This window comes from Sebastes fasciatus, chromosome 22, assembly GCF_043250625.1.
Source record: "Sebastes fasciatus isolate fSebFas1 chromosome 22, fSebFas1.pri, whole genome shotgun sequence".
In the NCBI taxonomy this organism is placed as follows: Eukaryota; Metazoa; Chordata; class Actinopteri; order Perciformes; family Sebastidae; genus Sebastes; species Sebastes fasciatus.
In genome coordinates this window covers 25450985-25477023 of record NC_133816.1, presented here as the reverse complement: position 1 = coordinate 25477023, position 26039 = coordinate 25450985, and the positions used below count along the sequence as shown (strand labels likewise).

General features: G+C 40.6%; 3 protein-coding genes across 3 annotated transcripts in view; all 3 read right to left on the bottom strand.

The window, feature by feature from the left end:
• LOC141760516 (uncharacterized) overlaps positions 1–26039 on the bottom strand; it is a 113534-nt gene that overhangs the window by 80348 nt on the left and 7147 nt on the right. The window contains exon 2 of the mRNA XM_074623376.1: positions 8899–8918. The gene's annotated coding sequence lies outside the window, so the exon portion shown is untranslated. The remainder of the gene's footprint in view (positions 1–8898; positions 8919–26039) is intronic.
• Positions 2319–8966, bottom strand: LOC141760812 (uncharacterized). Its single transcript, XM_074623900.1, has 5 exons — positions 8899–8966; positions 8082–8329; positions 7164–7293; positions 5134–5241; positions 2319–4639 (listed from the first exon to the last, which is right to left on the bottom strand). The coding sequence occupies exons 2-5, from the start codon at positions 8195–8197 to the stop codon at positions 3071–3073; spliced, it is 1923 nt and encodes a 640-aa protein (XP_074480001.1). The 5' UTR covers positions 8198–8329; positions 8899–8966; the 3' UTR covers positions 2319–3070.
• On the bottom strand, positions 19124–22808 carry LOC141760816 (phosphatidylcholine:ceramide cholinephosphotransferase 2-like). Its single transcript, XM_074623903.1, has 2 exons — positions 22620–22808; positions 19124–21715 (listed from the first exon to the last, which is right to left on the bottom strand). The coding sequence occupies exons 1-2, from the start codon at positions 22770–22772 to the stop codon at positions 21542–21544; spliced, it is 327 nt and encodes a 108-aa protein (XP_074480004.1). The 5' UTR covers positions 22773–22808; the 3' UTR covers positions 19124–21541.

The following is a 26039-nucleotide window of genomic DNA, read 5'->3' as shown; positions in this document are numbered from 1 at the left end:
CAAAAACTGGGTTCACAGGTCGTATACCGACACGTGTGGAGTCCCAGAAACGGACTTAGTGTGTGAAATCTGCAGCGATACGCGAGATACCGCAGCAAAGAGAAACTGAACGGTTCTCCTGCAAGTCAGTCCTGTTGACTCAAACGAGGGTCCATGATGGGGAGAAACCCTACAAATGGTAAATGGACTTGGACTTATATAGCGCTTTTCTAGTCTTCCGACCACTCAAAGCGCTTTACACTACATGTCAGTATTCACCCATTCACACACACATTCATTCATACACTGATGGCAGAGGCTACTAAGGTGCCAACTTTGCCCATCAGGATTTAATCTAAATACTTATTCACACACCGATGGCTATGCCTCCGGGAGCAATTTGGGGTTAAGTGTCTTGCTCAAGGACACATCGACATGTGACCCGGAGCAGCCGGGGATCGAACCACCGACCTTCCGATTGGTGGACAACCTGCTCTACCCTCTGAGCCACAGCCGCCCCCACAGTGCTCTGTCTGTGATACAATGTGACGAGACACATGAAGACCCACCAGGACGGATCAGAGTCGAGGACCAGAAGTGATCTTAGTCTCCTTGTTTTGTTAAATATGTCCCCTAGAGCAGGAGTCAGCAACCTTTACTATCAAAAGAGCCATTTTAGGCACAAAAATAAATAAGAATAATGATCTGTCTGGAGCCGCAAAACATGTGATCATTGTGATGAAGGTAACAGTTTATAGTCTAAGTATATAGTATATCAGTCTAATGCAGTGAGGGCCAAAGAGACAATGTACTACGGAGTATTAGGGCCACATTGAGGGAAAACACATCTGAGATTTACACAATAAAGTCATAACTTTACGTGAAAAAGCCGTAATGTTATGAGAATGAAATCTTAACTTTGAGAGAAAAAGTTGTTATATTACGAGAATAAAATCAAAACTTGTTTCAAATATTTTTTATTAAGAAGCATGTGCATGTCAGTGATACAAACTGTGGGGTGTTTATCATGCCTCATTTTTTATATACATCAACAAAAACAGACAAAACTAGAAACTAAGGGCAAACAACATGGAGACAAGCAAATACAAAACACATACGTCATGAAAGGAAAACAAAACAAAAAGCACAGACACCCTAAGGCAAACAAATCAGGGAGACATTGGCGACATACAGTATATACATAAACAGCTGTAACCCTCCCATCCCTGAGCAGTGCTACCTCGGGTACTAAAGACTATGTGTCTATTGCGTCTTAATTGTCTGTCCCTCCTATAGAGGAGATCATCGGTCTCCAAGTCTTTTCAAATACCTCCAGTCTGTCATTAAGGGTGTATCGGATTCTTTCTAGGTGGAGGGGATCAGTCAGTGTTGTTATCCAGGATTTAAATGTTGGCCCGTCTTTCCCTTTCCAGAACAACAGAATCAGTTCCTTTGCACAAAGGAGGGAGTTTTACTCTGAGGAAAAATGTATCCTTGTGTATCCCATCAGCTGTTTTAATAAAGTAGCGTTAACGTGTAATTTGACATTAAAAAAGATTTTAGGGTTAATTTGTCTATTTTTCTTTTTTACATTTGGTCAAGATTTTTACTATAAGCTCCTTTAATTCATCGTTTTATTGAATCCACGGCTTTTACTAATTACACACATGAATAGTACGTCGCCATCTTGGTTTTTAGTCGTCTCCATCTTGGTTTTTGGCCGTCGCCATCTTGGTTTTCAACAGTCGCCATCGTGGTTTTTGGCCGTCGCCATCTTGGTTTTTAGTCGTCTCCATCTTGGTTTTTGGCCGTCGCCATCTTGGTTTTCAACAGTCGCCATCTTGGTTTTTGGCCGTCGCCATCTTGGTTTTTAGTCGTCTCCATCTTGGTTTTTGGCCGTCGCCATCTTGGTTTTCAACAGTCGCCATCTTGGTTTTTGGCCGTTGCCATCTTGGTTTTCAACAGTCGCCATCTTGGTTTTTGGCCGTCGCCATCTTGGTTTTCAACAGTCGCCATCTTGGCTTTTGGCCGTCGCCATCTTGGTTTTCATCAGTCGCCATCTTGGTTTTTGGCCGTCGCCATCTTGGTTTTTTGGCCGTCGCCATTTTGTTTTTTGGCAGACGACATTTTGGTTTTGGGCGGCCTCCATCTTGGTTTTTAGTGCTAGATTCTGAGGTTTCACCTCTTGTTGTTCCGAATCACATCTTCAGACTAGAACAGAAAGGCAAAGAGCAGGAACACAGCCGCGTGGTTTCTCAGATAAGAGGTCATTTTAAAGTGTCGGTCTGCCCGCGCAGAAGATGCATCCTGGCACAATCATGGAGGACGCAGAGTCAGTCTTCAGCTCCTGAAAGCTCATTCTTTTAATAAAGATTGTTACAATTCAATCGTTAGATGATTTCTAATTTTGTATTTTTGATAAGGAAACATGCAGAATGGCACTAAACATGACGTTGGTGTTATCAAAGATGGTGGAACTGTTTTAATGGAACACTTCCTGGCTTAAAGGCAGTGGAATAAAAGTCTAACTAAGGCAAACACACACATATAATAATACACTACATTAATTGTCTTTGGACAAATCCAAACTACATTTTAGTAAAGATCAGAGTCTTTAGCGGCCTGTGGGAGAAAAGGGATCTTCTCATCACATGACGCTAGTCCAGCAGTCACATGATAACAGGTGGTTGTATTCGGTGGGGGGGATGGTAACCCCTGTCTCTGTTCATAGATGGTCTCTGGTGTCGGATGTGAATGTCCTCCTTGATCTTTCTCCAGCTGTTGACTCGTGGATGGATTATCGAACGGGTCTACGGGGCACAGGCCCAGGGGGTCGACTACAGTCAACAGTTTCTGGTCTTTACCAAACAATTCATCCAGAAAATACTCAGCAGATTAATGGATGGTAAAGAATTAAATATATAAAAGGAAGAAAGTATGTAGTCGTAGCCACGACAACACACATGCTGTTTAGAACATGAAGTTACTGTTGGTCAGACTTCAATGTGGAGAGAAGCTCTGAATATAACAACACAGCTATCGGCATGAGGAGGAGGCCGGAGGAAACAGCTAGCTAGGCTCTGAAACATGTTCACAACGATGCAGTGTGAATGTGCTGGTGGGATTTAAGGTAACTACCCCGAGAAAACGTTTTACCACATTGGTCACACCAGTACGGTTTCTCTCCAGTGTGAATGCGTTGATGTATTTTCAGGTAATCTGATGTTCTGAAAGCTCCTCCACATTCATCACAGCTGTAGGGTTTCTCTCCAGTGTGAATGCGTTGATGTATTTTCAGGGTACCTGATGTTCTGAAAGCTCCTCCACATTCATCACAGCTGTAGGGTTTCTCTCCAGTGTGAATGCGTTGATGTATTTTCAGGTAATCTGATGTAGTGAAAGCTGCTCCACAGTCATCACAGCTGTAGGGTTTCTCTCCAGTGTGCATGCGTTGATGTCTTTTCAGGTGACCTGATGTAGTGAAAGCTGCTCCACATTCATCACAGCTGTAGGGTTTCTCTCCAGTGTGACTGTGTTGATGTCTTTTCAGGTGACCTGATGAAGTGAAAGCTGCTCCACAGTCATCACAGCTGTAGGGTTTCTCTCCAGTGTGAATGCGTTGATGTATTTTCAGGTAATCTGATGTAGTGCAAGCTGCTCCACATTCATCACAGCTGTAGGGTTTCTCTTCAGTGTGAATGCATTGATGTATTTTCAGGCTACCCGATCTAGTGAAAGCTGCTCCACAGTCATCACAGCTGTAGGGTTTCTCTCCAGTGTGAATGCGTTGATGTATTTTCAGGCTACCCGATGTAGTGAAAGCTGCTCCACAGTCATCACAGCTGTAGGGTTTCTCTCCAGTGTGAATGCATTGATGTGTTTTCAGGTGACCTGATTGAGTGAAAGCTGCTCCACATTCATCACAGCTGTAGGGTTTCTCTCCAGTGTGAATGCGTTGATGTATTTTCAGGTTAACTGATGTAGTGAAAGCTGCTCCACATTCATCACAGCTGTAGGGTTTCTCTCCAGTATGAATGCATTGATGTATTTTCAGGCTACCCGATCTAGTGAAAGCTGCTCCACAGTCATCACAGCTGTAGGGTTTCTCTCCAGTGTGAATGCGTTGATGTATTTTCAGGCTACCCGATGTAGTGAAAGCTGCTCCACAGTCATCACAGCTGTAGGGTTTCTCTCCAGTGTGAATGCATTGATGTGTTTTCAGGTGACCTGATTGAGTGAAAGCTGCTCCACATTCATCACAGCTGTAGGGTTTCTCTCCAGTGTGAATGCGTTGATGTATTTTCAGGTAACCTGATGTAGTGAAAGCTGCTCCACATTCATCACAGCTGTAGGGTTTCTCTCCAGTGTGAATGCGTTGATGTATTTTCAGGTAACCTGATGTAGTGAACGCTGCTCCACATTCATCACAGCTGTAGGGTTTCTCGCCAGTGTGAATGCGTTGATGTATTTTCAGGTAACCTGACTCAGTGAAAGCTGCTCCACATTCATCACAGCTGTAGGGTTTCTCTCCAGTGTGAATGCGTTGATGTATTTTGAGGGTACTCTGAAAAGTGAAAGTTTTCCCACATTCATCACAGCTGTGTAGTTTCTCTCCAGTGTGAACTCTCAGATGTATCAGTCCCTTTCTTCCTCTCCTTTTCTATAGCAACAGACATACAGACAGAGACAGACAGACAGACAGACAGAGAGAGAGAGAGAGAGAGAGAGAGAGAGAGACAGAGAGAGAGAGAGAGAGACAGAGAGAGAGAGAGACAGAGAGAGAGAGAGCGAGTCAGTGAGATGCCATGGTGGAGCGACCTATCTAGAACCATAAAGAACATTAAAACATGTCAGTGGAACATAACCCACAATGTTCCAGTCTGACTAATGCACTACCACCTGTGACAACCAACCGTGGTCCCTCTGTAGACATTTGATTGGTCACCACAGACGCCCCCTTGACATTTATTAATTCTCACAATTATGAATTGTCCCGCATGCTAACGTACGGCACACTAACGTACGGCACACTAACGTACGGCACACTAACGTACGGCATACTAATTAATATTAATTTAGAGTATTTCAGGAAGAAGAGGACTCTTTAATATATATAAGGCCTCAACTAACAGAGAAAATGAACCTGCAGATGACCTTTTGGCCTTTTGGAACAGCTGCTGAGCGTCCAACGGCGTCCATCGCAGCCAACATCGCACTGCTGATCTTGACACGTGTCAGCGGGATGGAACACTCCTTCAACACCTATAAAATAACAATACAGAAAGACTATTGTTGACACTTTGTCTTGTGAAAAAAGGGCAATTAATAAACATATAATCAGTAAACATATAATCAATAAACATACAATCAATAAACATATAATCAATATACATTAGGGCTGCACGATTATTTATCATTATTAAAAAACTTGACAAATCTCCCTTTAAGGTGCATTTTGAAGTAATAAAAAATGTGAGATTAATTTGTGATTAATTGAGATTAACTATGGACAATCATGCAGTTAATTTATTAATTATCAGGCGACATCCCCATTATGGAGTTGCATTATGGGAAATGTAAAACCCAGTATAGTTGAAGATTAACCCATACCACGCACTAAGTCAGTCATTCATTCAAACGAGAAACACATTGAGGTAGAGACCTCATTTCCTGTATAGCCGAGTAAAAAAGTATGCATTCATACTGTGATTCATACACAAAACTGTTGAACTCTTTCATTTTAAAACTCATGTATAGTTATTACAGATAGAAGTATTTTGATGTCCTTATTGTATTTCTTCTATTCTATAGTTGTGTCTTGGCTTTACCAGCACAGTGCATGCTTCTGTGTTTTTTTATTTCTCTGTTTATTGTTATGCACCAAAAACAATAAGGCTAATTCCTTGTATGTGTAAACCTGATTCTGATTTCTGCTATTCTCTCTCTGTTAGCTGCTTTTTATGGGCTCAGATCAGTCTCAATATTAATGAATGCACACAAAGGAGTCACACATGTATCTGGTGATTTATATATAAATGACTCTCTCCACAAAAATATTTTTCAATGCACACAAACACAGTTATCGTTATATATAAATGTAAAAAAAACAATCCACATAAAAAACTAAGGTTCACAAATATATTTCTGACACACACAAAAATATGTCTTGTTTTAAATAAATGTAATAGAAATCCACAAATATATGTACTTAAAAGTATTTGATCAAAAACACATTTGGATGTTGTTACATTTATAAACAAACTGCTGTCATGTGTGAACTTCACTGTGTTCATCTGTGTGGGTTTTATGAGATTCCTGACGTGCACGACCCACAAATGCATTTTTTTCAACAGGAAATCATCCGTAGCCAATCAGATGCGCTGGCTAACGCTAGCTAACATTAGCTATGTGTTTGTTTAGCCCAGGGGTCAGAAAGCTTTACTATCAAAAGAGACATTTTAGGCAAAAAAAAAATTGCGTCATGCAGGGCTCAACATCGGACATTTTTTGGATATTTTCGGGACATTTGTCGGACATTTTTCTGACTGTTTTTTCTGAAATCTTTCCACATTTTTTCGAAGTTTTCTCAGACAACTTTTTAAAAATACATTTTTTGGACAATTTTTGACTTTTGTTCTGAATTCTTTCAACATTTTTTTGACATTTTTTCAGAATGTTTTTCAGACTTGTTTTGGACATTTTTTCGGACATCTTTTTTTTTTGACATTTTTCGATTATTTTCGGAAATTTTTCAGATACGATAACGTTTCCTGTCCGTGACAGAGTTAGCATGCAGCTTTAGCTCTGCTCTGTCTAGCTCTGCTTTTCCTGTCAATGTGTGAAACCCAAAGTGTTTCCATCCTTTACTGGATGTGTAGTGTTTACCACGCTGGATTTAACATGGGAGGGTGCAGGTCGTATCCACGAAAACCCTCCAACATTTTAGACTCTCCGAGGTTTGTTTTGGTTGACGGATACGGAACGGATATGACGTCACGTTACTCAGACTACCACAATAAAAGCGGTAACTTCCTTCTACCTCTGCATAGACTCAGATGAAGCAGATAGATCCATTCCCCCCCCCCGCTGCCACCTCAGTAGATATTGATGAACAGTTGGAGCTGTTTTCTCCTCTTCTTGGTGTCGTTATGAAGCCATGAAGTCATGAAGTCATGAACACTGACCTGAACATCGGTGGGATCGGAGGACGAGCCTGCTGCTGGTCTTCTGGGGACCTTGTTGCTCCGCTGGTCCGGGTTCTGCTGCTCCTCCTCTGGCTCGCTCTTGTAGTGCTCCTGGTCCTGGTCCAGGTCTCTGTTTCAGAAAGTGTGATGAGTGTTTTATTTCCTCATTGGTTCAGTCCGTATGGAAGGTTTACTGTGTGTCAGATATCAGTTTGTTACTCTGGACTGTCTAAAGTGACTCTTTTATGTGCCGTCAGTCATTTCTTTGAACATTCAGATATCACACAGCATCAAGTGTCCCTCAGCTCAGAACCAAACCTCTGCATGTCCTTCTTCTTTATAACACTGTGACTGTGAACACAGACAGCTGTCAGTCTGTTAGAGCAGCTTAATGTAATGTAGACTACAGTCTAATACAGTCACACTAAAGCTGAATAACTCTATTTAATGTAGACTACAGTCTAATACAGTCACACTAAAGCTGAATAACTCTATTTAATGTAATGTAGACTACAGTCTAATACAGTCACTTTAAAGCTGAATAACTATTTAATGTAATGTAGACTACAGTCTAATACAGTCACTTTAAAGCTGAATAACTATGTAATGTAGACTACAGTCTAATACAGTCACACTAAAGCTGAATAACTCTATTTAATGTAATGTAGACTACAGTCTAATACAGTCACACTAAAGCTGAATAAATCTATTTAATGTAATGTAGACTACAGTCTAATACAGTCACATTAAAGCTGAATAACTCTATTTAATGTAATGTAGACTACAGTCTAATACAGTCACACTAAAGCTGAATAACTCTATTTAATGTAATGTAGACTTCAGTCTATCACACAGTCAGCGTATCCGTGCATTACCATCTCTAAGTGGATCCAGATGGAGGCTGTGCCTCTTAGTTACCTGTTGCCATGGTGAATCGTAGTATCGGAGCTCCATTGATGATGAAGGCTGTTTTCATCCTCACATTTGATGGAACAAACTCTGATCAGCTGTTCTGGAGCCGAAACCTTTTCCATCTCACAGTTTGTTAAAGCTGCTTTCTGAACCGGGCTCCTGGTGCTGGTCCTGGTGCTGGTCCTGGTCCTGGTCCTGGTGCTGGTCCTGGTGCTGGTCCTGGTCCTGGTGCTGGTCCTGGTCCTGGTCCTGGTCTGTTCAATCAGAGAACAGGAGCACACATTAGAGCGAGCTAATGCTAACGCTAGCAGTGAGCCACACAGCAGCAGAAGCTAACAGGCTAACTAGCTGTTAGCTCGTTAGCATGGAGCTAACTAGCTGTTAGCTTTTTAGCATGGAGCTAACTATCTGTTAGCCGGTTAGCATGAAGCTAACTAGCTGTTAGCTTGTTAGCATGGAGCTAACTAGCTGTTAGCTTGTTAGCATGGAGCTAACTAGCTGTTAGCTTGTTAGCATGGAGCTAACTAGCTGTTAGCTTGTTAGCATGGAGCTAACTAGCTGTTAGCTTGTTAGCATGGAGCTAACTAGCTGTTAGCCTGTTAGCATGGAGCTAACTAGCTGTTCGCTTGTTAGCATGGAGCTAACTAGCTGTTCGCTTGTTAACATGGAGCTAACTAGCTGTTAGCTTGTTAGCATGGAGCTAACTAGCTGTTAGCCTGTTAGCATGGAGCTAACTCTGTTTTCGGGTTTAACTCGGTTCATATTCTTCTTCTCTTCGTCTCCTCTTGGACTTCCGGCTCAGAGGAAGCTTGTTAGTGTTTACCTGGGTGTGTGAAGGTTCACCTGCAGCTCGAGCTCCAGACGGATCAAAGATCTTCAGCTAACAACAACTCTCCCGCCATCAGCCCGACAACCACACTTCCGGTTACAAGTACTTCCTTCTTCTTCTCTCTCTTCTCTCGGTTTCTGGCGGATCGCAACCAACTTTAAGGTTCATACCGCCACCTACTGTACAAGAGTGTGTAACATCATGTCATTTACTCTTTACTCCTACTCTTAAATTCTATCCACCAATCCTGTGTCTCTTAAGAACATTAATAATGTCTTCCTGGTGCCTTCAACCCCCTCACCCTCTGTTCCCAGTATCCCCATCAGATCCCAGTCCCGTCCCTCCTCTCTGACTTGGTCCTGTAGTCTTTTTCTTTCAGCCTCATACTTTTTACATTGAATTAGGATATGCTCCACATTTTCTTTATCACCACAATCCCCACACATGTCACTGTTCCTTTTCCCCATTAAAGCCAAAGTGCCATTAAGACCTGTGTGATCCAGTCTGAGTCTTGTTATGATGATTTCTTCCCTTCTGTTCCTTTCTTTATACCACTTTGTTATGACCGACTTTTGTATTTTGAAATATCTCCTTCCTTTCTGGTCTTCCTCCCATCTTTTCTGCCATATCTCAACTCCTTTCCTTTTAATCACAGCTTTTCCTTCTCCTTTCCCAAGTAACACTGGTACTGTAATGTCCTTTCCCAAGTGAAACTGTTACTGTAATGTCCTTTCCCAAGTAACACTGGTACTGTAATGTCCTTTCCCAAGTGAAACTGGTACTGTAATGTCCTTTCCCAAGTGAAACTGGTACTGTAATGTCCTTTCCCAAGTGAAACTGGTACTGTAATGTCCTTTCCCAAGTAACACTGGTACTGTAATGTCCTTGCCCAAGTAAAACTGGTACTGTAATGTCCTTTCCCAAGTAACACTGGTACTGTAATGTCCTTTCCCAAGTAACACTGGTACTGTAATGTCCTTTCCCAAGTAAAACTGGTACTGTAATGTCCTTTCCCAAGTAAAACTGGTACTGTAATGTCTTTTTGCAGTGAACTTTTTGCTAGTTTATCTGCAAACTCGTTCCCTTTCACCCCCTCGTGTGCTGGAACCCAACAGAATAATACATCTATACCCCCTCTGTGCAGTCTTAGCAAGCTATAGTACAATTCAATGATTAAATCTTGCCTTACAGCTTTTGTTGAATGTATACTTTCCAAAACAGCTTTTGAATCCGTGCATATTACCACTCTGTCAGGTCTGACCTCCTCAACCCACTGCATTGCAATGATGATTGCCACTATTTCTGCTGTGTACACCGATACCTGGTTTGAAATTCTTTTAGAAATAGTTATTTTAAATTCTGGAATATATATACCAACTCCCACACACTCCTGTTTATTTTTGGATCCATCTGTATATATTTTGAGATAATTATTATAGCTGTTCCTTAGGTATACACTTGTTTTAACTCCCACTTCATTTACTTGCCATTCCCTTTTCTTTTCAATGATACTCATGTCTATTTTAACTTCTGGGAGCAGCCAGGGGGGTACGCTGCTTATTGGTGTCGACCTGGTGAACTCTAAGGCCTCCAATCCATATGTCCGCACTTTTTCTTCTATTGTCCATCCAAATCCATACCCTTGAAACTTAGAGTATTCCCAGCAGTTTTGTAATGTTACCTTTGTAGGATTTTCTTCTCCACTTCCTTTTAACCTAACCCAGTATGCTAGAGCTAATTTCTCTCTTCTTAATTCTAGTGTAATCTCTCCTGCTTCAATTAATACTGCATTAATGGGTGTTGATTTAATGGCTCCGATACATAACCGTAATGCTCTACACTGTACTCTATCCACTTTTTGTAATGTTGTCTTTGCTGCTGCTTCATAAACTATACAACCATAATCTATTGTTGATCTCATGATCGCCCTATATATGTCAATCAATGACTGTTTATCTGCCCCCCAGTTACTTCCAGCCACAGCTCGTAGTAAATTTATTACTTTTTTGCATTTTGTTTCCAGATGTTTTATATGAATATGCCATGTATATTTACTGTCTAACCATAGACCCAGATATTTGTATTCATTCACCCTCTCCATCAACTGACCATATAATGTTAAATTCTCAGTATTAATGTTTCTCTTTTTTGTAAATATCATATAACATGTTTTATTTGTTGACATTTTGAATCCCCACTCATATGACCATTTCTCCACTTTCCCTATTGCTTTCCTTATATTTTCCATCACATATGGCACATTTCTTCCCCTCATCCATATTGCCCCATCATCTGCATATATCGCTGATTTGATGCATCCATCTAGATTTTCAAATATATCATTTATCATTATGTTAAACAACACCGGGCTGATTGCACTCCCCTGGGGAACAAGTACTTCCGGTCTGGTTTTTCAGTTTAAAGTGACAGAAAGTCTCCACCTGGAGGTCAGGAGGGAAACTACAGCTACATGGTTTATATAATGTATATATATATATATATTATTATGATATTATGACCAATTATATACATTATATTGTGATCAATTCATATATATATATATATTTATTATACTATAACCTATTTATAGATGTATATATATATATATATATATTATACTATAACCTATTTATAGATGTATATATTTATTATATTATGACCTATTTGTCATAAGCCAGACTACTGAAGTATATATATGTAGTTGATTTTCTATAAACTTTAATCTTTGGACTGATAGTGGTTGGTAAAGTCAAATAATACGACATCAGAGGTAAAATCATTGCTTTCCCGTCGGGTCAGTGTTACAGGAACTCTTAGCCTGACAGTTAGCCTTTTAACAAACAAATACCAACATCTATAAGCCACTGAGGGGCGGACGGGAGAACTTGTTTGGACGCGTGCTCTAAAAACAAACCAATGTCCAGTTCGCTGTGTAACGTTGGATCACTTCCATTTATTTACAGTTTCACATCTCACCATCATGTTCTTCCCCTGCAGGCATATATTAACTGTCATCCACAGATTAAAGTGAAACTAACTACATTAAAGGTCACATATTATGCTCATTTCCAGGTTCATAGATGTATTTTAATGTTGCACTAGAACATGTTTACATGCTGCAATGTTCAAAAAACCCTTTATTCTTCTCATACTGCAGCCTGAGTCTGCCTGCCTCAGAGCCTAATTCAGCCTCTGTCTGAAAACCACTGATTCACAGCCTGTCTCCTCCCACTCTGATTGACAGAAAACGTTGACCAATCAGAGCAAACTTCCTCACAACAACAGCGTCACCCTCCCCCTCCCTCCCGGAGAAGCTCTGGAGAGAGGAGTGGAGCGATAGCAGCTAGAATAGAGCTTATAAACCACTTTAAAGTTTATAAACCAGAAACTTCACCCAGCGCACGTTACCGGAGGAATCTGATCAGAAATCGGCGACACATGATGAACATCTGCGGTCCAGATTCCAGGTTTTCCTGACGGTTTCTCTCAGGTAAATAATACTATTTATAGCTCTGTTAGTTAACTCAGTGTTTACCTCATGCATCAACTCTGTAAACCGTAAACATACACTCTGTTTTACGTCTGACTTTACAGATCCATCTGTGAGAAATGACCGACAGAATCATCCCAGAGGAGAGCAGACAGCTGTGAGCAGATGGCTCTGTTTACATGGAGATACAGAGCTAACCCGTTAGCATACATGCCCATAACCCATACATGCTACCGCTATGACACGGTGTGTAAACACAGCGACCATCAGGGTGGAAAATAGAAGATGTGAAACAGTAGTCAGTTCATTATTTCTGCTAAAAGATAAATGTATGGAAGATCAGAGTAATGGTATATTAGTTACAGTAGTAGCTGTCTCTGTGTTACCATGACTACAGACCACCGGAGCTTAGCTTACCATAGTTTACCAGAGCTGAAGACTTTCTCCTGTACCATGTTAACATAACTAACTAACAGGTGGGATGATTACAAATGCTGTGAATAATTAATATTGTCATCTGTCAACTCAAATAAAGTTTGACTGTGAAACAGAAATGTGTTGTGTTGCTTACAAGTCACTATTTACTACCTGTACTCTGCTACATGCATGACATCAAATATATATAATATATAAATATCATCTGTTTAAACAGTGTAATTACATAAAGCCTTTGTGAAAGAACATGTTATATTTAGATGATGGGAGTACATGGTGCAAGCTTTTGTGTGGAGTATTGCAGCCAACAACAGAACAAGCGGGTTTTCCTTTCAGCATGTTTACTAGTAAACAGTCGAAATAACAATGGCGGACGCAGCTTGCTGAGCCGGCTACTCCGTGGGCGGGGTTACCAAGCCGGGGTATGGGGTGAGGGGGGTGCTGTTCTGTTTCACTGGAAACAGGAAAGCCATATATGGCTTGCATTTCTGCCTAATGACGTCAGAAGACTAGGAAAAAAGCGAATTTATTTTTCTGCACCCATTTCCGGACAAACGGAGCAGGAGAAAAAGAGAGAGGATGGTCTTTTATGATACTATGGTGGCCTGTAGACACACTGGGGACAGATATTGATGTTTAAAAGACATGGAAAAGTGCATTTTGCATAATATGTGACCTTTAAGGCACCGACACAGAACAGTAACTAATGAATGAGGGATGTTTCATGGAGATATCTATTACATTTTTAAAATTACAACTTTATAATATCATGACTTCAATGTGGCCCTAATACTCCGTCGTACCGTCGTACCGTCGTACCGTCGTACCGTCGTACCATAGACCTACAACAATGATAAATAAAAATGAAAATGTAAACGAAAAAACAGTTATTCATTTCCACTAATGTTTTTTATAGATCCACAGGGAGCCACTGGAGAGGAGCTGAAGAGACGCAGGTTGCTGACCCCTGGACTAAACCATACAACAAATTAAAATATTGAACAATTGGATGACATCATAGTTAAATTTTAATAATTATACTGTAACACACAGCGGTGACATCAACATACTGCTTATCCAATCCCTGCCGCTTTCACTACGCTGTGGCGTCTCCATGGTGACGTCTGGTGTCTTTCCTGTGGATGTGAAAAAAAAAAAAAATGAAAAAAATATATATAAAGAAATATATATACTGTACGTATAAATACGTTTTTTTATATTTTTTGATTTAATAAAAAAATGAAAAATAAATATATATATATATAATTATATATATATATTTATTTGTATCTATATTTATTTTTATATATTTATTTTTTATAAAATTTTATAAAAAAATTATAAAATAAATGTATATATATATATATATTTTTTTTTTAATATTTTTTAATTTTAAAATTTTTTAACTTGGCATCCCAGTTTACCACCCTGTTACCTGTTAGAGTGTATGTCTCTGTATACGAGTCCCAGGACGATGGTGGACATCAGGTAAGGAGCTCCCACCACCAGGTGACACACCAGTCTGGAGACAGACAGGAGGCGTGCTGCTGCAGGAGCACCAGGACCTGCTGGTGGTGAAACAACCAGATCCATAAATACTGTATCTGATATGAACGTCAAACATGAGGCGGCATGTGGAGCATCTGGCCTCATGACCTGCGGGCTGTATAACATTCAACAGCTTATTAGACGTGTGTTTCCGGAGCTCACCTCCCGTCACGTTTCCAGTAAAACCATCAGACGGTCGACCTGCCTCTCCTCTCTCCGTGGCTCCTCCTGTGTATGAAAACCAGTAGGCAACAAAACTGCTTAGTTAGGTTTAGGCAATAACACTACTTAGTTAGGTTTAGGCAACAAAACTACTTAGTTAGGTTTAGGCAACAAAACTACTTAGTTAGGTTTAGGCAACAAAAACTACTTAGTTAGGTTTAGGCAACAAAACTACTTAGTTAGGTTTAGGCAATAACACTACTTAGTTAGGTTTAGGCAACAAAAATACTTAGTTAGGTTTAGGCAACAAAACTACTTAGTTAGGTTTAGGCAACAAAACTACTTAGTTTTTAGGCAACAAAACTACTTAGTTAGGTTTAGGCAACAAAACTACTTAGTTAGGTTTAGGCAACAAAACTACTTAGTTAGGTTTAGGTAAAAAAACTACTTAGGGTATTGTTTGAAGACATTCTTGATAAACTGTGTTTAATCTTTCTACTTCCTGTCTTGTTGTATACATACATGCATTATTTCCTACTTCCTTTCACCTCTCACAGTGAGCCAGCTCTCCGTTGACGCCCCGACGCCGGTGATCACGCACATGTAGAGGCCTTGATCAGACTTGGACACCGCAGGGAGGCTCATCTGCGCCGTGACGGCTGCTCCGACGGGAGATCTGTCCTTCATGAAGATGCTGGCTCGCAGGTTTGAAGAGTTGCTTCGAGTTGTGCAACGCAGAGTCACAGATCGTCCCTCCGTCACAGGAAACACGGGACTCTCCAGGATCACGTTACTGTCTTTGATACGCAAAAGCATTAAGAAAGGTGATGAAGGAGAAAAAGCATCCACGGATTGTTTACAGTGATCCCATGCTTTTCTAACTTGGGCTCCAAATTCTACAAGACTACCTTAAAATACATATATTTTTAATAAAGATTGTGAAGCAGTCACAGAAGGTGGTTGTTCATCAAAAATGTGATTGTTATACGAACAAAATGACAGAAAATCAAAATGCTAAATGGCTCATCTTCGGCCTCCCGTGACAAACTAACCGGTGACGCTGATGTTGGCAGCTGGACTCGTCTCTCCTGATGCGGACTCACACCAGTACTCGCCACTGTTCCAGCGGTACGCCTCGTGGATAACGCAGGTCGACGCTCGCAGGTGGCCCCAGTCGCGTCCACACTCGGAGACTCCTCGGGCCGTCCTGGCCTTCACCCTCCATCCGGAGGAGTTTCTGTTCCCGTCACAGCTCAGAGAGAAAGACTCGTACTTAAAGAACTGAGATCTGTGAGGAGAGACTGTGAGGGAGGCTGCAGAGAAGACAAAACTACTCAGTTCCACTTCTTAACTCTCAATTTACCCTGAAAACACGTCAAACACCTTCATCTTAATCAGGGTCTTCAGTATGGATCCCTCAAACTAAACCCCTTAACGTAAAAAGAACTTATTGACAAATTAAGGGGATTTTTAGGTGGTTAGGTTTAGGCAACAAAACTACTTAGTTAGGATTAGGCAACAAAACTACTTATTTATGTTTAGGCAACAAAACTACTTAGTTATGTTTAGGCAACAAAACTACTTAGTTAGGATTAGGCAACAAAACTACTTATTTATGTTTAGGCAACAAAACTACTTAGTTAGGTTTAGGCAACAAAACTACTTAGTTAGGATTAGGCAACAAAACTACTTAGTTAGGTTTAGGCAACAAAACTACTTAGTTAGGTTTAGGCAACAAAACTACTTAGTTAGGTTTAGGCAACAAAACTACTTAGTTAGGATTAGGCAACAAAACTACTTAGTTAGGTTTAGGCAACAAAACTACTTAGTTAGGTTTAGGCAACAAAACTACTTAGTTAGGATTAGGCAACAAAACTACTTAGTTAGGTTTAGGCAACAAAACTACTTAGTTAGGTTTAGGCAACAAAACTACTTAGTTAGGATTAGGCAACAAAACTACTTATTTAGGTTTAGGCAACAAAACTACTTAGTTAGGTTTAGGCAACAAAACTACTTAGTTAGGATTAGGCAACAAAACTACTTATTTATGTTTAGGCAACAAAACTACTTAGTTAGGTTTAGGCAACAAAACTACTTAGTTAGGATTAGGCAACAAAACTACTTAGTTAGGTCTAGGCAACAAAACTACTTAGTTAGGTTTAGGCAACAAAACTACTTAGTTAGGTTTAGGCAACAAAACTACTTAGTTAGGTTTAGGCAACAAAACTACTTAGTTAGGTTTAGGCAACAAAACTACTTAGTTAGGATTAGGCAACAAAACTACTTATTTATGTTTAGGCAACAAAACTACTTAGTTAGGTTTAGGCAACAAAACTACTTAGTTAGGTTTAGGCAACAAAACTACTTAGTAAGGTTTAGGCAACAAAACTACTTAGTTAGGATTAGGCAACAAAACTACTTAGTTAGGTTTAGGCAACAAAACTACTTATTTATGTTTAGGCAACAAAACTACTTAGTTAGGTTTAGGCAACAAAACTACTTAGTTAGGATTAGGCAACAAAACTACTTATTTATGTTTAGGCAACAAAACTACTTAGTTAGGTTTAGGCAACAAAACTACTTAGTTAGGATTAGGCAACAAAACTACTTAGTTAGGTCTAGGCAACAAAACTACTTAGTTAGGTTTAGGCAACAAAACTACTTAGTTAGGATTAGGCAACAAAACTACTTATTTATGTTTAGGCAACAAAACTACTTAGTTAGGTTTAGGCAACAAAACTACTTAGTTAGGTTTAGGTAACAAAACTACTTAGTAAGGTTTAGGCAACAAAACTACTTAGTTAGGATTAGGCAACAAAACTACTTAGTAAGGTTTAGGCAACAAAACTACTTAGTTAGGTTTAGGCAACAAAACTACTTATTTATGTTTAGGCAACAAAACTACTTAGTTAGGTTTAGGCAACAAAACTACTTAGTTAGGTTTAGGCAACAAAACTACTTAGTTTGGTTTAGGCAACAAAACTACTTAGTTAGGTTTAGGCAACAAAACTACTTAGTTATGTTTAGGCAACAAAACTACTTAGTTAGGTTTAGGCAACAAAACTACTTAATTGGGCGTTAATTGGAAAATATTTGACAAATCCATTAATTATCAGAACTATGTAAAAATGATTTACTTTGTACCTCGAAAAGACTTTAAATTTTAAGTTAAGGTGCAAATGCAGGGGTTTAAACCAAATGTGAGGTAAATGAATGATAACATATGCAAGGTTTAAGGGTTAAAACAATCCTTAAATTTTACCAAATAGCATGAAAACCATAGATAGATGGATAGATTTTAAGGGGCCTAATGATCCATTAAAAATACCTTATATCAAAATCCATTATTCAACACATTAATCGTACTCTTAAAATCCCATTATCTTAAAAAAATGAAGGAATTCAGTTTCGCAGTGATAAAAAAACAAACAGCTGCTTTCTGTAACACAACCTGCAGTTTGAATAATAGAAATGAAATTGTTATACGAATAGACGCTAATAGACGACGTTCTCCACTAGAACTTGTGCATTAAGAAAAAGCCTGTTTTGATATGAGAAGTGTGTTAAAGTTAAAGTTAAAGTAAAGGTGACGTTACTCACAGAGTGCGAGGAGGAAGCCTGTGAACTCCATCCTGTCTCGATGCTGACTGACGGTTAAACCGGATAAAGAAGAAGCTTCATAATGAAGGTTAATAATAACTGAGCGGAGCGTTGAACCACAGACAGACTGTTATTTTCATCTCAGCTTGAGAACTAATGAAGACTTTCAGACGAGTCTCAGACGCACTAATAGAACCAACTTGTTCATACGGCTTTGTCACAGTGTTGGTTGGTATATTAAGACATGAAGACAAACCACCAACATTATCTCTGTACACAGAAGAACTTCAGAATAACCATCATTTATAAATGGTAAATACTGTATATAAGAAGTGGACGGAGTCACCATGACGTCACCCTCCACTAGTTTGAGGACTACAGTTTTGAATGCTTGAGTTCAGCATTTTGGTCGTCGCCATCCGTCTACTACTAACATCATTTACACTATTTACTACTACCACTACTACTACTACTACTACTACTACTACTACCATCATTTCTACTACTACTACTACTACTACCATCATGTTTACTACTACTACTACTACTACCACTACTACTACTACCATCATTTCTACTACTACTACTACTACCATATCTACTACTACTACTGCTAGTACTGACTAGTACTAGCAGTAGTAGTAGTAGTAGTAGTACTGACAAAATGTGATATAAATGTGCATAAATTCATGCACTTAACAAATATCTGAGATGTCGTGGAACAGAAGTATAAAGCAGCAGAAAAAGGAAATACTCCAGTAAAGTACAAGTACCTCAAAATTGTATGCAAGTACTTTACTTGAGTAAATGTACTTAGTTACTTCCCACCTGTGATTATCCAGGTGAAGCGTCGCAGTTGAGAGTAAACTGAGGTGAGAGCCTGAAGAGACAACGTCAGCTCTCGACTGAAAATACATCTTTTTATTATCAAACCCACCGTCTGACTGCGACCTTTAGGTAACAAGTGAACAAGAAAACATGACCATCAGGTAACACTTTAATAAAAGTGACGTTGATGGAGCTTCACGGATCGTCTTCATTCATCCGACTTTAAACCAGCAGCTCGTCTCACGGATTCATTCAACAACAAAGAACGACGTGAAATTAAGAAAACGGTATAAAAAAGAAGAACAGACGACTGTGAGCTCAGCGTCTCAATACTTTACACATCTGGTAAATATAACTTAAACAATAATCAAGTACAGAAAGACATTCACAACAATACTCGTTAAATATTCCACTGGTGAGGACTTCTCAGTGTTCACTTTGACAACGCAGCAGAACTTTGTTTTGAGGACATTTTGTCTCGTTGATAAGTCCAGATGTGACGAGTTCTGACAGCTGGAATCAAATGGTTTGTTTGGAGCCGCAGCCATCTTGGCTCCAAAACCGCTGCTGAAGTTGCGACACTCTTGTGAGATGGTTAAAGGTAGGCGTCGACCTTGAATGGTTAGGGTTGCGATAGGTTGTCGGGTAGCGAGGCAGACGTTTTCTCACCTTGGGGATTTACCTTCTAGACACGACCCTTCACGTTTTTGGTATCGACTAGGGATGTTAATAATTAACCGTTAACCGACATTAAGCATTTTAACCGATTTCGGCTAAAAGATATATTGATAATTAATTAAAAAGCTGAGCGTCTCGGAGGAGCGGCTCGTCTCTTTAAGGAGAAAAGCTGGTCCACCTTAACAGCCCATCTTAAGAGGCGGAGCCGGAGTTGCAGGATACAGGAAGTCGGCTCCGGTCTCTCCAGCTCTCTTCAGTGGAGGAGTTGTAGTTCAGTAGCATTTATTCACCGACAAATAAACTGTCCACACACTGCTACACCTACGTCCACAGCTAGAACACCACCGACAACCTCACACTCCCCGCCAACACACACGCGGTCTGTTGGAAACTCGCTAAAGTTACGCAGACTACGTGTGGCGGCGAGCACGAAGCCTCCGGCAATAATAGAGCTGTTAACGTAGCACAAATACACACACTGTTTGTTGGACACTCGCTAAAGTCGATCTGGACAGACACACAGCTGACAACCTGCTAAATAAACTAAATGTGCGGTGGAGACTTTTACTGGGAAAGTGGCTGCATGTCCGCGACACTACACGCAGCATCGGAGCTGCTAAGATTGCATGAGAGGCACTAATCTTGTTGGTTAACGGTTAATAATCGGTTAACGAGGGTCGGTTATCGGTTATGAAAATGTTTAAAATTAGCATCCCTACTATCGGCCCAATCACGTTCGTAACACCGAAAATGAAAACTAAAAGTTTCAGAAATTCTGATTAGATTGTAGTTTCATTCTCATAACTAGATAGTTCCTGATTTAAATCCCAATTCTTCCAATTTCAGGCTGTTATTTATTTAGACGAGTTCTTGTACGGCTGCTTGCGTTTACAACATTTGACATTTAAGAAATTCAGGTTCTGTTTCTGCACAACTTTTTGTGACATCCAAACCTCTCCGTGTTAGCGTGTGATTTCTGCAGGTCACACTGCACCACTTCTGTTCATGCTTATGGACATTTGGAAGTTCTTCTGAAAGATATTCTGGTGTGATTTGACTCTAATCTGCCCCCTAGTGGCGACACGTTTTAGTCCTCCAGGTCCATACACATTACAGGCATTAACACTGGTATCCCAGCTGCCTGTCTACACGTAGACGCTAAAAGCAAACACATCCCTGTGCTAGCAGTTAGTAAGCATCGTCGTGATAATTCCTGTATTGTGAAAGCTGCTTTTCACCTCCTCAGCTGGTTCATCTGTTGCTGTTTCATCCCTCCACATCTACGGCAGCAGGTTGGAAGTTTAACTCCATTTTGTCAGAATCGGTAGTTTGGACTTACTGGCACTTTTCTGAAACTCTTTTGGGCACCTGAAACTAATTTAAATGTTAAATTAGATCGAGACAGAGATGTTTGTTATGATAGATAACATGCACGGATCGAAGATACGGCTGCAACCAAAGACACGTCAGAAGCACGGCGAGTAAACCTCCAACGAACGGCGTGATGATAAACCGTCACAAGCCTCACGATGTTTCCTTTCATGGTTCCTGCTGCTGAACCATCCAGAGAGAGCGACAGTGTTTGTGTTTACAATCAAGTAACAGAGAATAAGACAAAGTTGTGATGAGGACAGCGAGCGAGCAGCATCCGGCAGTGAAGTGAAACTTTTAACGACTTGTCTTCTTCCTGTTGGAAGTTCATCGTCCACGTGAGTCTGAACGTTTCACGTCAGATCCGGTAGGATGATGAACCGCACGGTGACCTTTTCTGGGGATTAAACTGGCGATCATGATAAGGTAAACGTCTCTTCCTCAGGAGAGAGCTGGAAATGCTGGTTCTAAATAAATAAATAAACTGATGTTAAAGTCCTCCGTCTTTCCGTCTCAGCGTCGGGGTCACTCGTCCCTCCCCGCCTCCACCATCCGGTAGCGCTGCCTGCAGGACGAAGGCAGCGCCACCGGCCACGAGAACACGACGGGAACCGTCGTCTGGACGTTCCTCTCCAGGAAGTTGAAGACGGGGTTCCACCACGTCCTCGACAGGTAGTTGTTGGGAGCTTGACGCAGCGCCTGAGCAGAAATACACACAATATTAATAACAAGAAATGACTTTAATTAGTTTAATCAATTAGTTGATGAGTCAGTCGACTCTTGATTATTGATTTGTTGTCGTTACAGCTCCTCAGATCGGACTATTTGATGCTTTTGTATATGATATATAATAAACAGAATGTTTTTGGTTGGATAAAAATTAGGGCTGTCAATCGATTCAAATATTTAATCGCAGTTAATTGCATGATTGTCAACTAATCAACATCACTATGTAGTTATTTCAGCATAATTTTGATCTGTTTATTGATATTAAATCACAGCACAATCTGTTTATTGTGGGTTCATACGTTCAGTAGAGACGTGTGGCTGCTAGAGACAGTCAGTGTGATGGTACTGTATGTGAATACAGCTCGCCGCCGGGTGACGTTATGAAACCAGACACGACAGAGTTTGGTTTTCTGACATATATGGGACTTCACCAACTATACAAAGCAGCTACAGTGGTTATTTCTTCCTGGTTGACGGAGGAAATGTTGTTGGTATCTATGGAGACAAGCTCCGTCTAGAGCGAATGAACACCAGTGATCCCGGCGGTCCGACTCGCGTGAGCAAAACGAGGTTAAAAGTCGCTTCTCTCTTGATGTGAATGCAGCATAAGTCTATTTCAGCCAGCGTTCTCCTCCCCTTCCGATATCTCTTTTGAAGGGCTTCGTCGCTGCATCCTGGGCTTAGCGCCGCCCAAGACGACTGTAATTGGTTTAAAGAAATACCAACAAGCCACAGCGTTTCACATCCGTACTGTAAATGAAGGTAATGTGATTTAAAACTTGATGCATAGTGACATCATTTCTCAGACCTCAATCTCACTTAGGAGCAATATGCAGTACAAGTACACGTAGTACTGCCTGCGTCTGGTACCTACGTGTGTGTTGGCCATGGTGTGGTACCACCAGAAGGTCCTGGTGGTGGCGAAGTATCCGACCACCACGTCGATGCTGTAGTGCTCGTGAGCGATCAGGATGCAGAGGACTCCCGAGGCGCTGAGCAACCAGCAGAACCAGCGGTACCACCACATCCAGCGAGGAGAGTCTGCACACACACACACACAGACACACACGTTGTAGTAGTACTACTACAGTACACTTCACATTTATTATGTCTTTCTTTGGCATTAAAGTGTTGTCAGCTGACCTTAATAAAAGTCGTACATCATCAGCAACTGTTACAGTAGATTACTTTCACTTATATATATTTATCAAATATCTTTATAAATATCTAAATCTGTTTAAATAAAATATTTACATCATTATCTTACTATTTTATTTAAACAGATTTTAGAAATATATTTAGATATTTATTAAATATCTTAATAAATATATTAATGAATTAAATATATCAATAAATATCTAAATCTGTTTAAATAAAATATTTACATCAATATCTTAATATTTAATTTAAACAGATTTTAAAGAAATATTAAGATATTTATTAAATATCTTAATATCTAAATCTGATCGAATGATGTCATGATCCACGTTTGGTCTTCCACAACATGCTTCTGTAGTCGCCGCTCTCTGCCAGCAGAGGGCAGCATATTGACAACGTAACTCTGTTCTATCCAGCAGCTCGACATCACAGCGTAAAGGAGGAGGGAGGAGGAGGAGGAGGAGGAGGAGACATTCAGGAGTTCAAATGATGTTCTGTGAAGTGTGCCAAGCTCTGCACGCGTCGATCAGCATGTTGATCAAACACTCCTGGAGTCACGTGGACGATCCGGAGAGGCTTTGTGGACTATGCGGAGAACATTTAGAGTCTGCGGACGAGCTGAGGGCTCATCTTCAGAGTCACCAGAAGACACACAGCTGTAACATCTGCGGAAAGTCTTTCCTCTCCATCGCCGGCCTCAACGGACACGTCGCCCGGCACAACGTTCGCTCAAATGTCTTCGCTGAGGAATCACAAGTGGGTCCGTGCAGAGCAGAGGCCGCACAAATGTGATTATTTTTGTGTCAAAAACTGGGTTCACAGGTCGTATACCGACACGTGTGGAGTCCCAGAAACGGACTTAGTGTGTGAAATCTGCAGCGATACGCGAGATACCGCAGCAAAGAGAAACTGAACGGTTCTCCTGCAAGTCAGTCCTATTGACTCAAACGAGGGTCCATGATGGGGAGAAACCCTACAAATGGTAAATGGACTTGGACTTATATAGCGCTTTTCTAGTCTTCCGACCACTCAAAGCACTTTACACTACATGTCAGTATTCACCCATTCACACAGACATTCATTCATACACTGATGGCAGAGGCTACTAAGGTGCCAACTTTGCCCATCAGGATTTAATTTAAATACTTATTCACACACCGATGGCTATGCCTCCGGGAGCAATTTGGGGTTAAATGTCTTGCTCAAGGACACATCGACATGTGACCCGGAGCAGCCGGGGATCGAACCACCGACCTTCCGATTGGTGGACAACCTGCTCTACCCTCTGAGCCACAGCCACCCCCACAGTGCTCTGTCTGTGACACAATGTGACGAGACACATGAAGACCCACCAGGACGGATCAGAGTCGAGGACCAGAAGTGATCTTAGTCTCCTTGTTTTGTTAAATATGTCCCCTAGAGCAGGAGTCAGCAACCTTTACTATCAAAAGAGCCATTTTAGGCACAAAAATAAATAATAATAATGATCTGTCTGGAGCCGCAAATCATGTGATCATTGTGATGAAGGTAACAGTTTATAGTCTAAGTATATAGTATATAAGTCTAATGCAGTGAGGGCCAAAGAGACAATGTACTACGGAGTATTAGGACCACGTTGAGGGAAAACACATCTGAGATTTACACAATAAAGTCATAACTTTACGTGAAAAAGCCGTAATGTTATGAGAATGAAATCTTAACTTTGAGAGAAAAAGTTGTTATATTACGAGAATAAAATCAAAACTTGTTTCAAATATTTTTTATTAAGAAGCATGTGCATGTCGGTGATACAAACTGTGGGGTGTTTATCATGCCTCATTTTTTATATACATCAACAAAAACAGACAAAACTAGAAACTAAGGGCAAACAACATGGAGACAAGCAAATACAAAAAACATACGTCATGAAAGGAAAACAAAAAGCACAGACACCCTAAGGCAAACAAATCAGGGAGACATTGGCGACATACAGTATATACATAAACAGCTGTAACCCTCCCATCCCTGAGCAGTGCTACCTCGGGTACTAAAGACTATGTGTCTATTGCGTCTTAATTGTCTGTCCCTCCTATAGAGGAGATCATCGGTCTCCAAGTCTTTTCAAATACCTCCAGTCTGTCATTAAGGGTGTATCGGATTCTTTCTAGGTGGAGGGGATCAGTCAGTGTTGTTATCCAGGATTTAAATGTTGGCCCCTCTTTCCCTTTCCAGAACAAGAGAATCAGTTCCTTTGTACAAAGGAGGGAGTTTTACTCTGAGGAAAATGTATCCTGGTGTTTCCCATCAGTTGTTTTAATAAAGTAGCGTTAACGTGTAATTTGACATTAAAAAAGATTTTAGGGTTAATTTGTCTATTTTTCTTTTTTACATTTGGTGAAGATTTTTACTATAAGCTCCTTTAATTCATCGTTTTATTGAATCCACGGCTTTTACTAATTAAACACATGAATAGTACGTCGCAATCTTGGTTTTTAGTCGTCTCCATCTTGGTTTTTAGTCGTCTCCATCTTGGTTTTTTGCCGTCGCCATCTTGGTTTTCAACAGTTGCCATCTTGGTTTTTGGCCGTCGCCATCTTGGTTTTCAACAGTCGCCATCTTGGTTTTTGGCCGTCGCCATCTTGGTTTTCAACAGTCGCCATCTTGGTTTTTGGTCGTCGCCATCTTAGTTTTCAACAGTCGCCATCTTGGTTTTTGGCCGTCGCCATCTTGGTTTTCAACAGTCGCCATCTTGGTTTTTGGTCGTCGCCATCTTGGTTTTCAACAGTCGCCATCTTGGTTTTTGGCCGTCGCCATCTTGGTTTTTGGCCGTCGCCATCTTGGTTTTCAACAGTCGCCATCTTGGTTTTTGGTCATCTCCATCTTGGTTTTTTGCCGTCGCCATCTTGGTTTTTTGCCGTCGCCATCTTGGTTTTCAACAGTCGCCATCTTGGTTTTTGGCCGTCGCCATCTTGGTTTTTAGTCGTCTCCATCTTGGTTTTAGGCCGTCGCCATCTTGGTTTTTGGTCATCTCCATCTTGGTTTTTTGGCCGTCGCCATTTTGTTTTTTGGCAGACGACATTTTGGTTTTGGGCGGCCTCCATCTTGGTTTTTAGTGCTAGATTCTGAGGTTTCACCTCTTGTTGTTCCGAATCACATC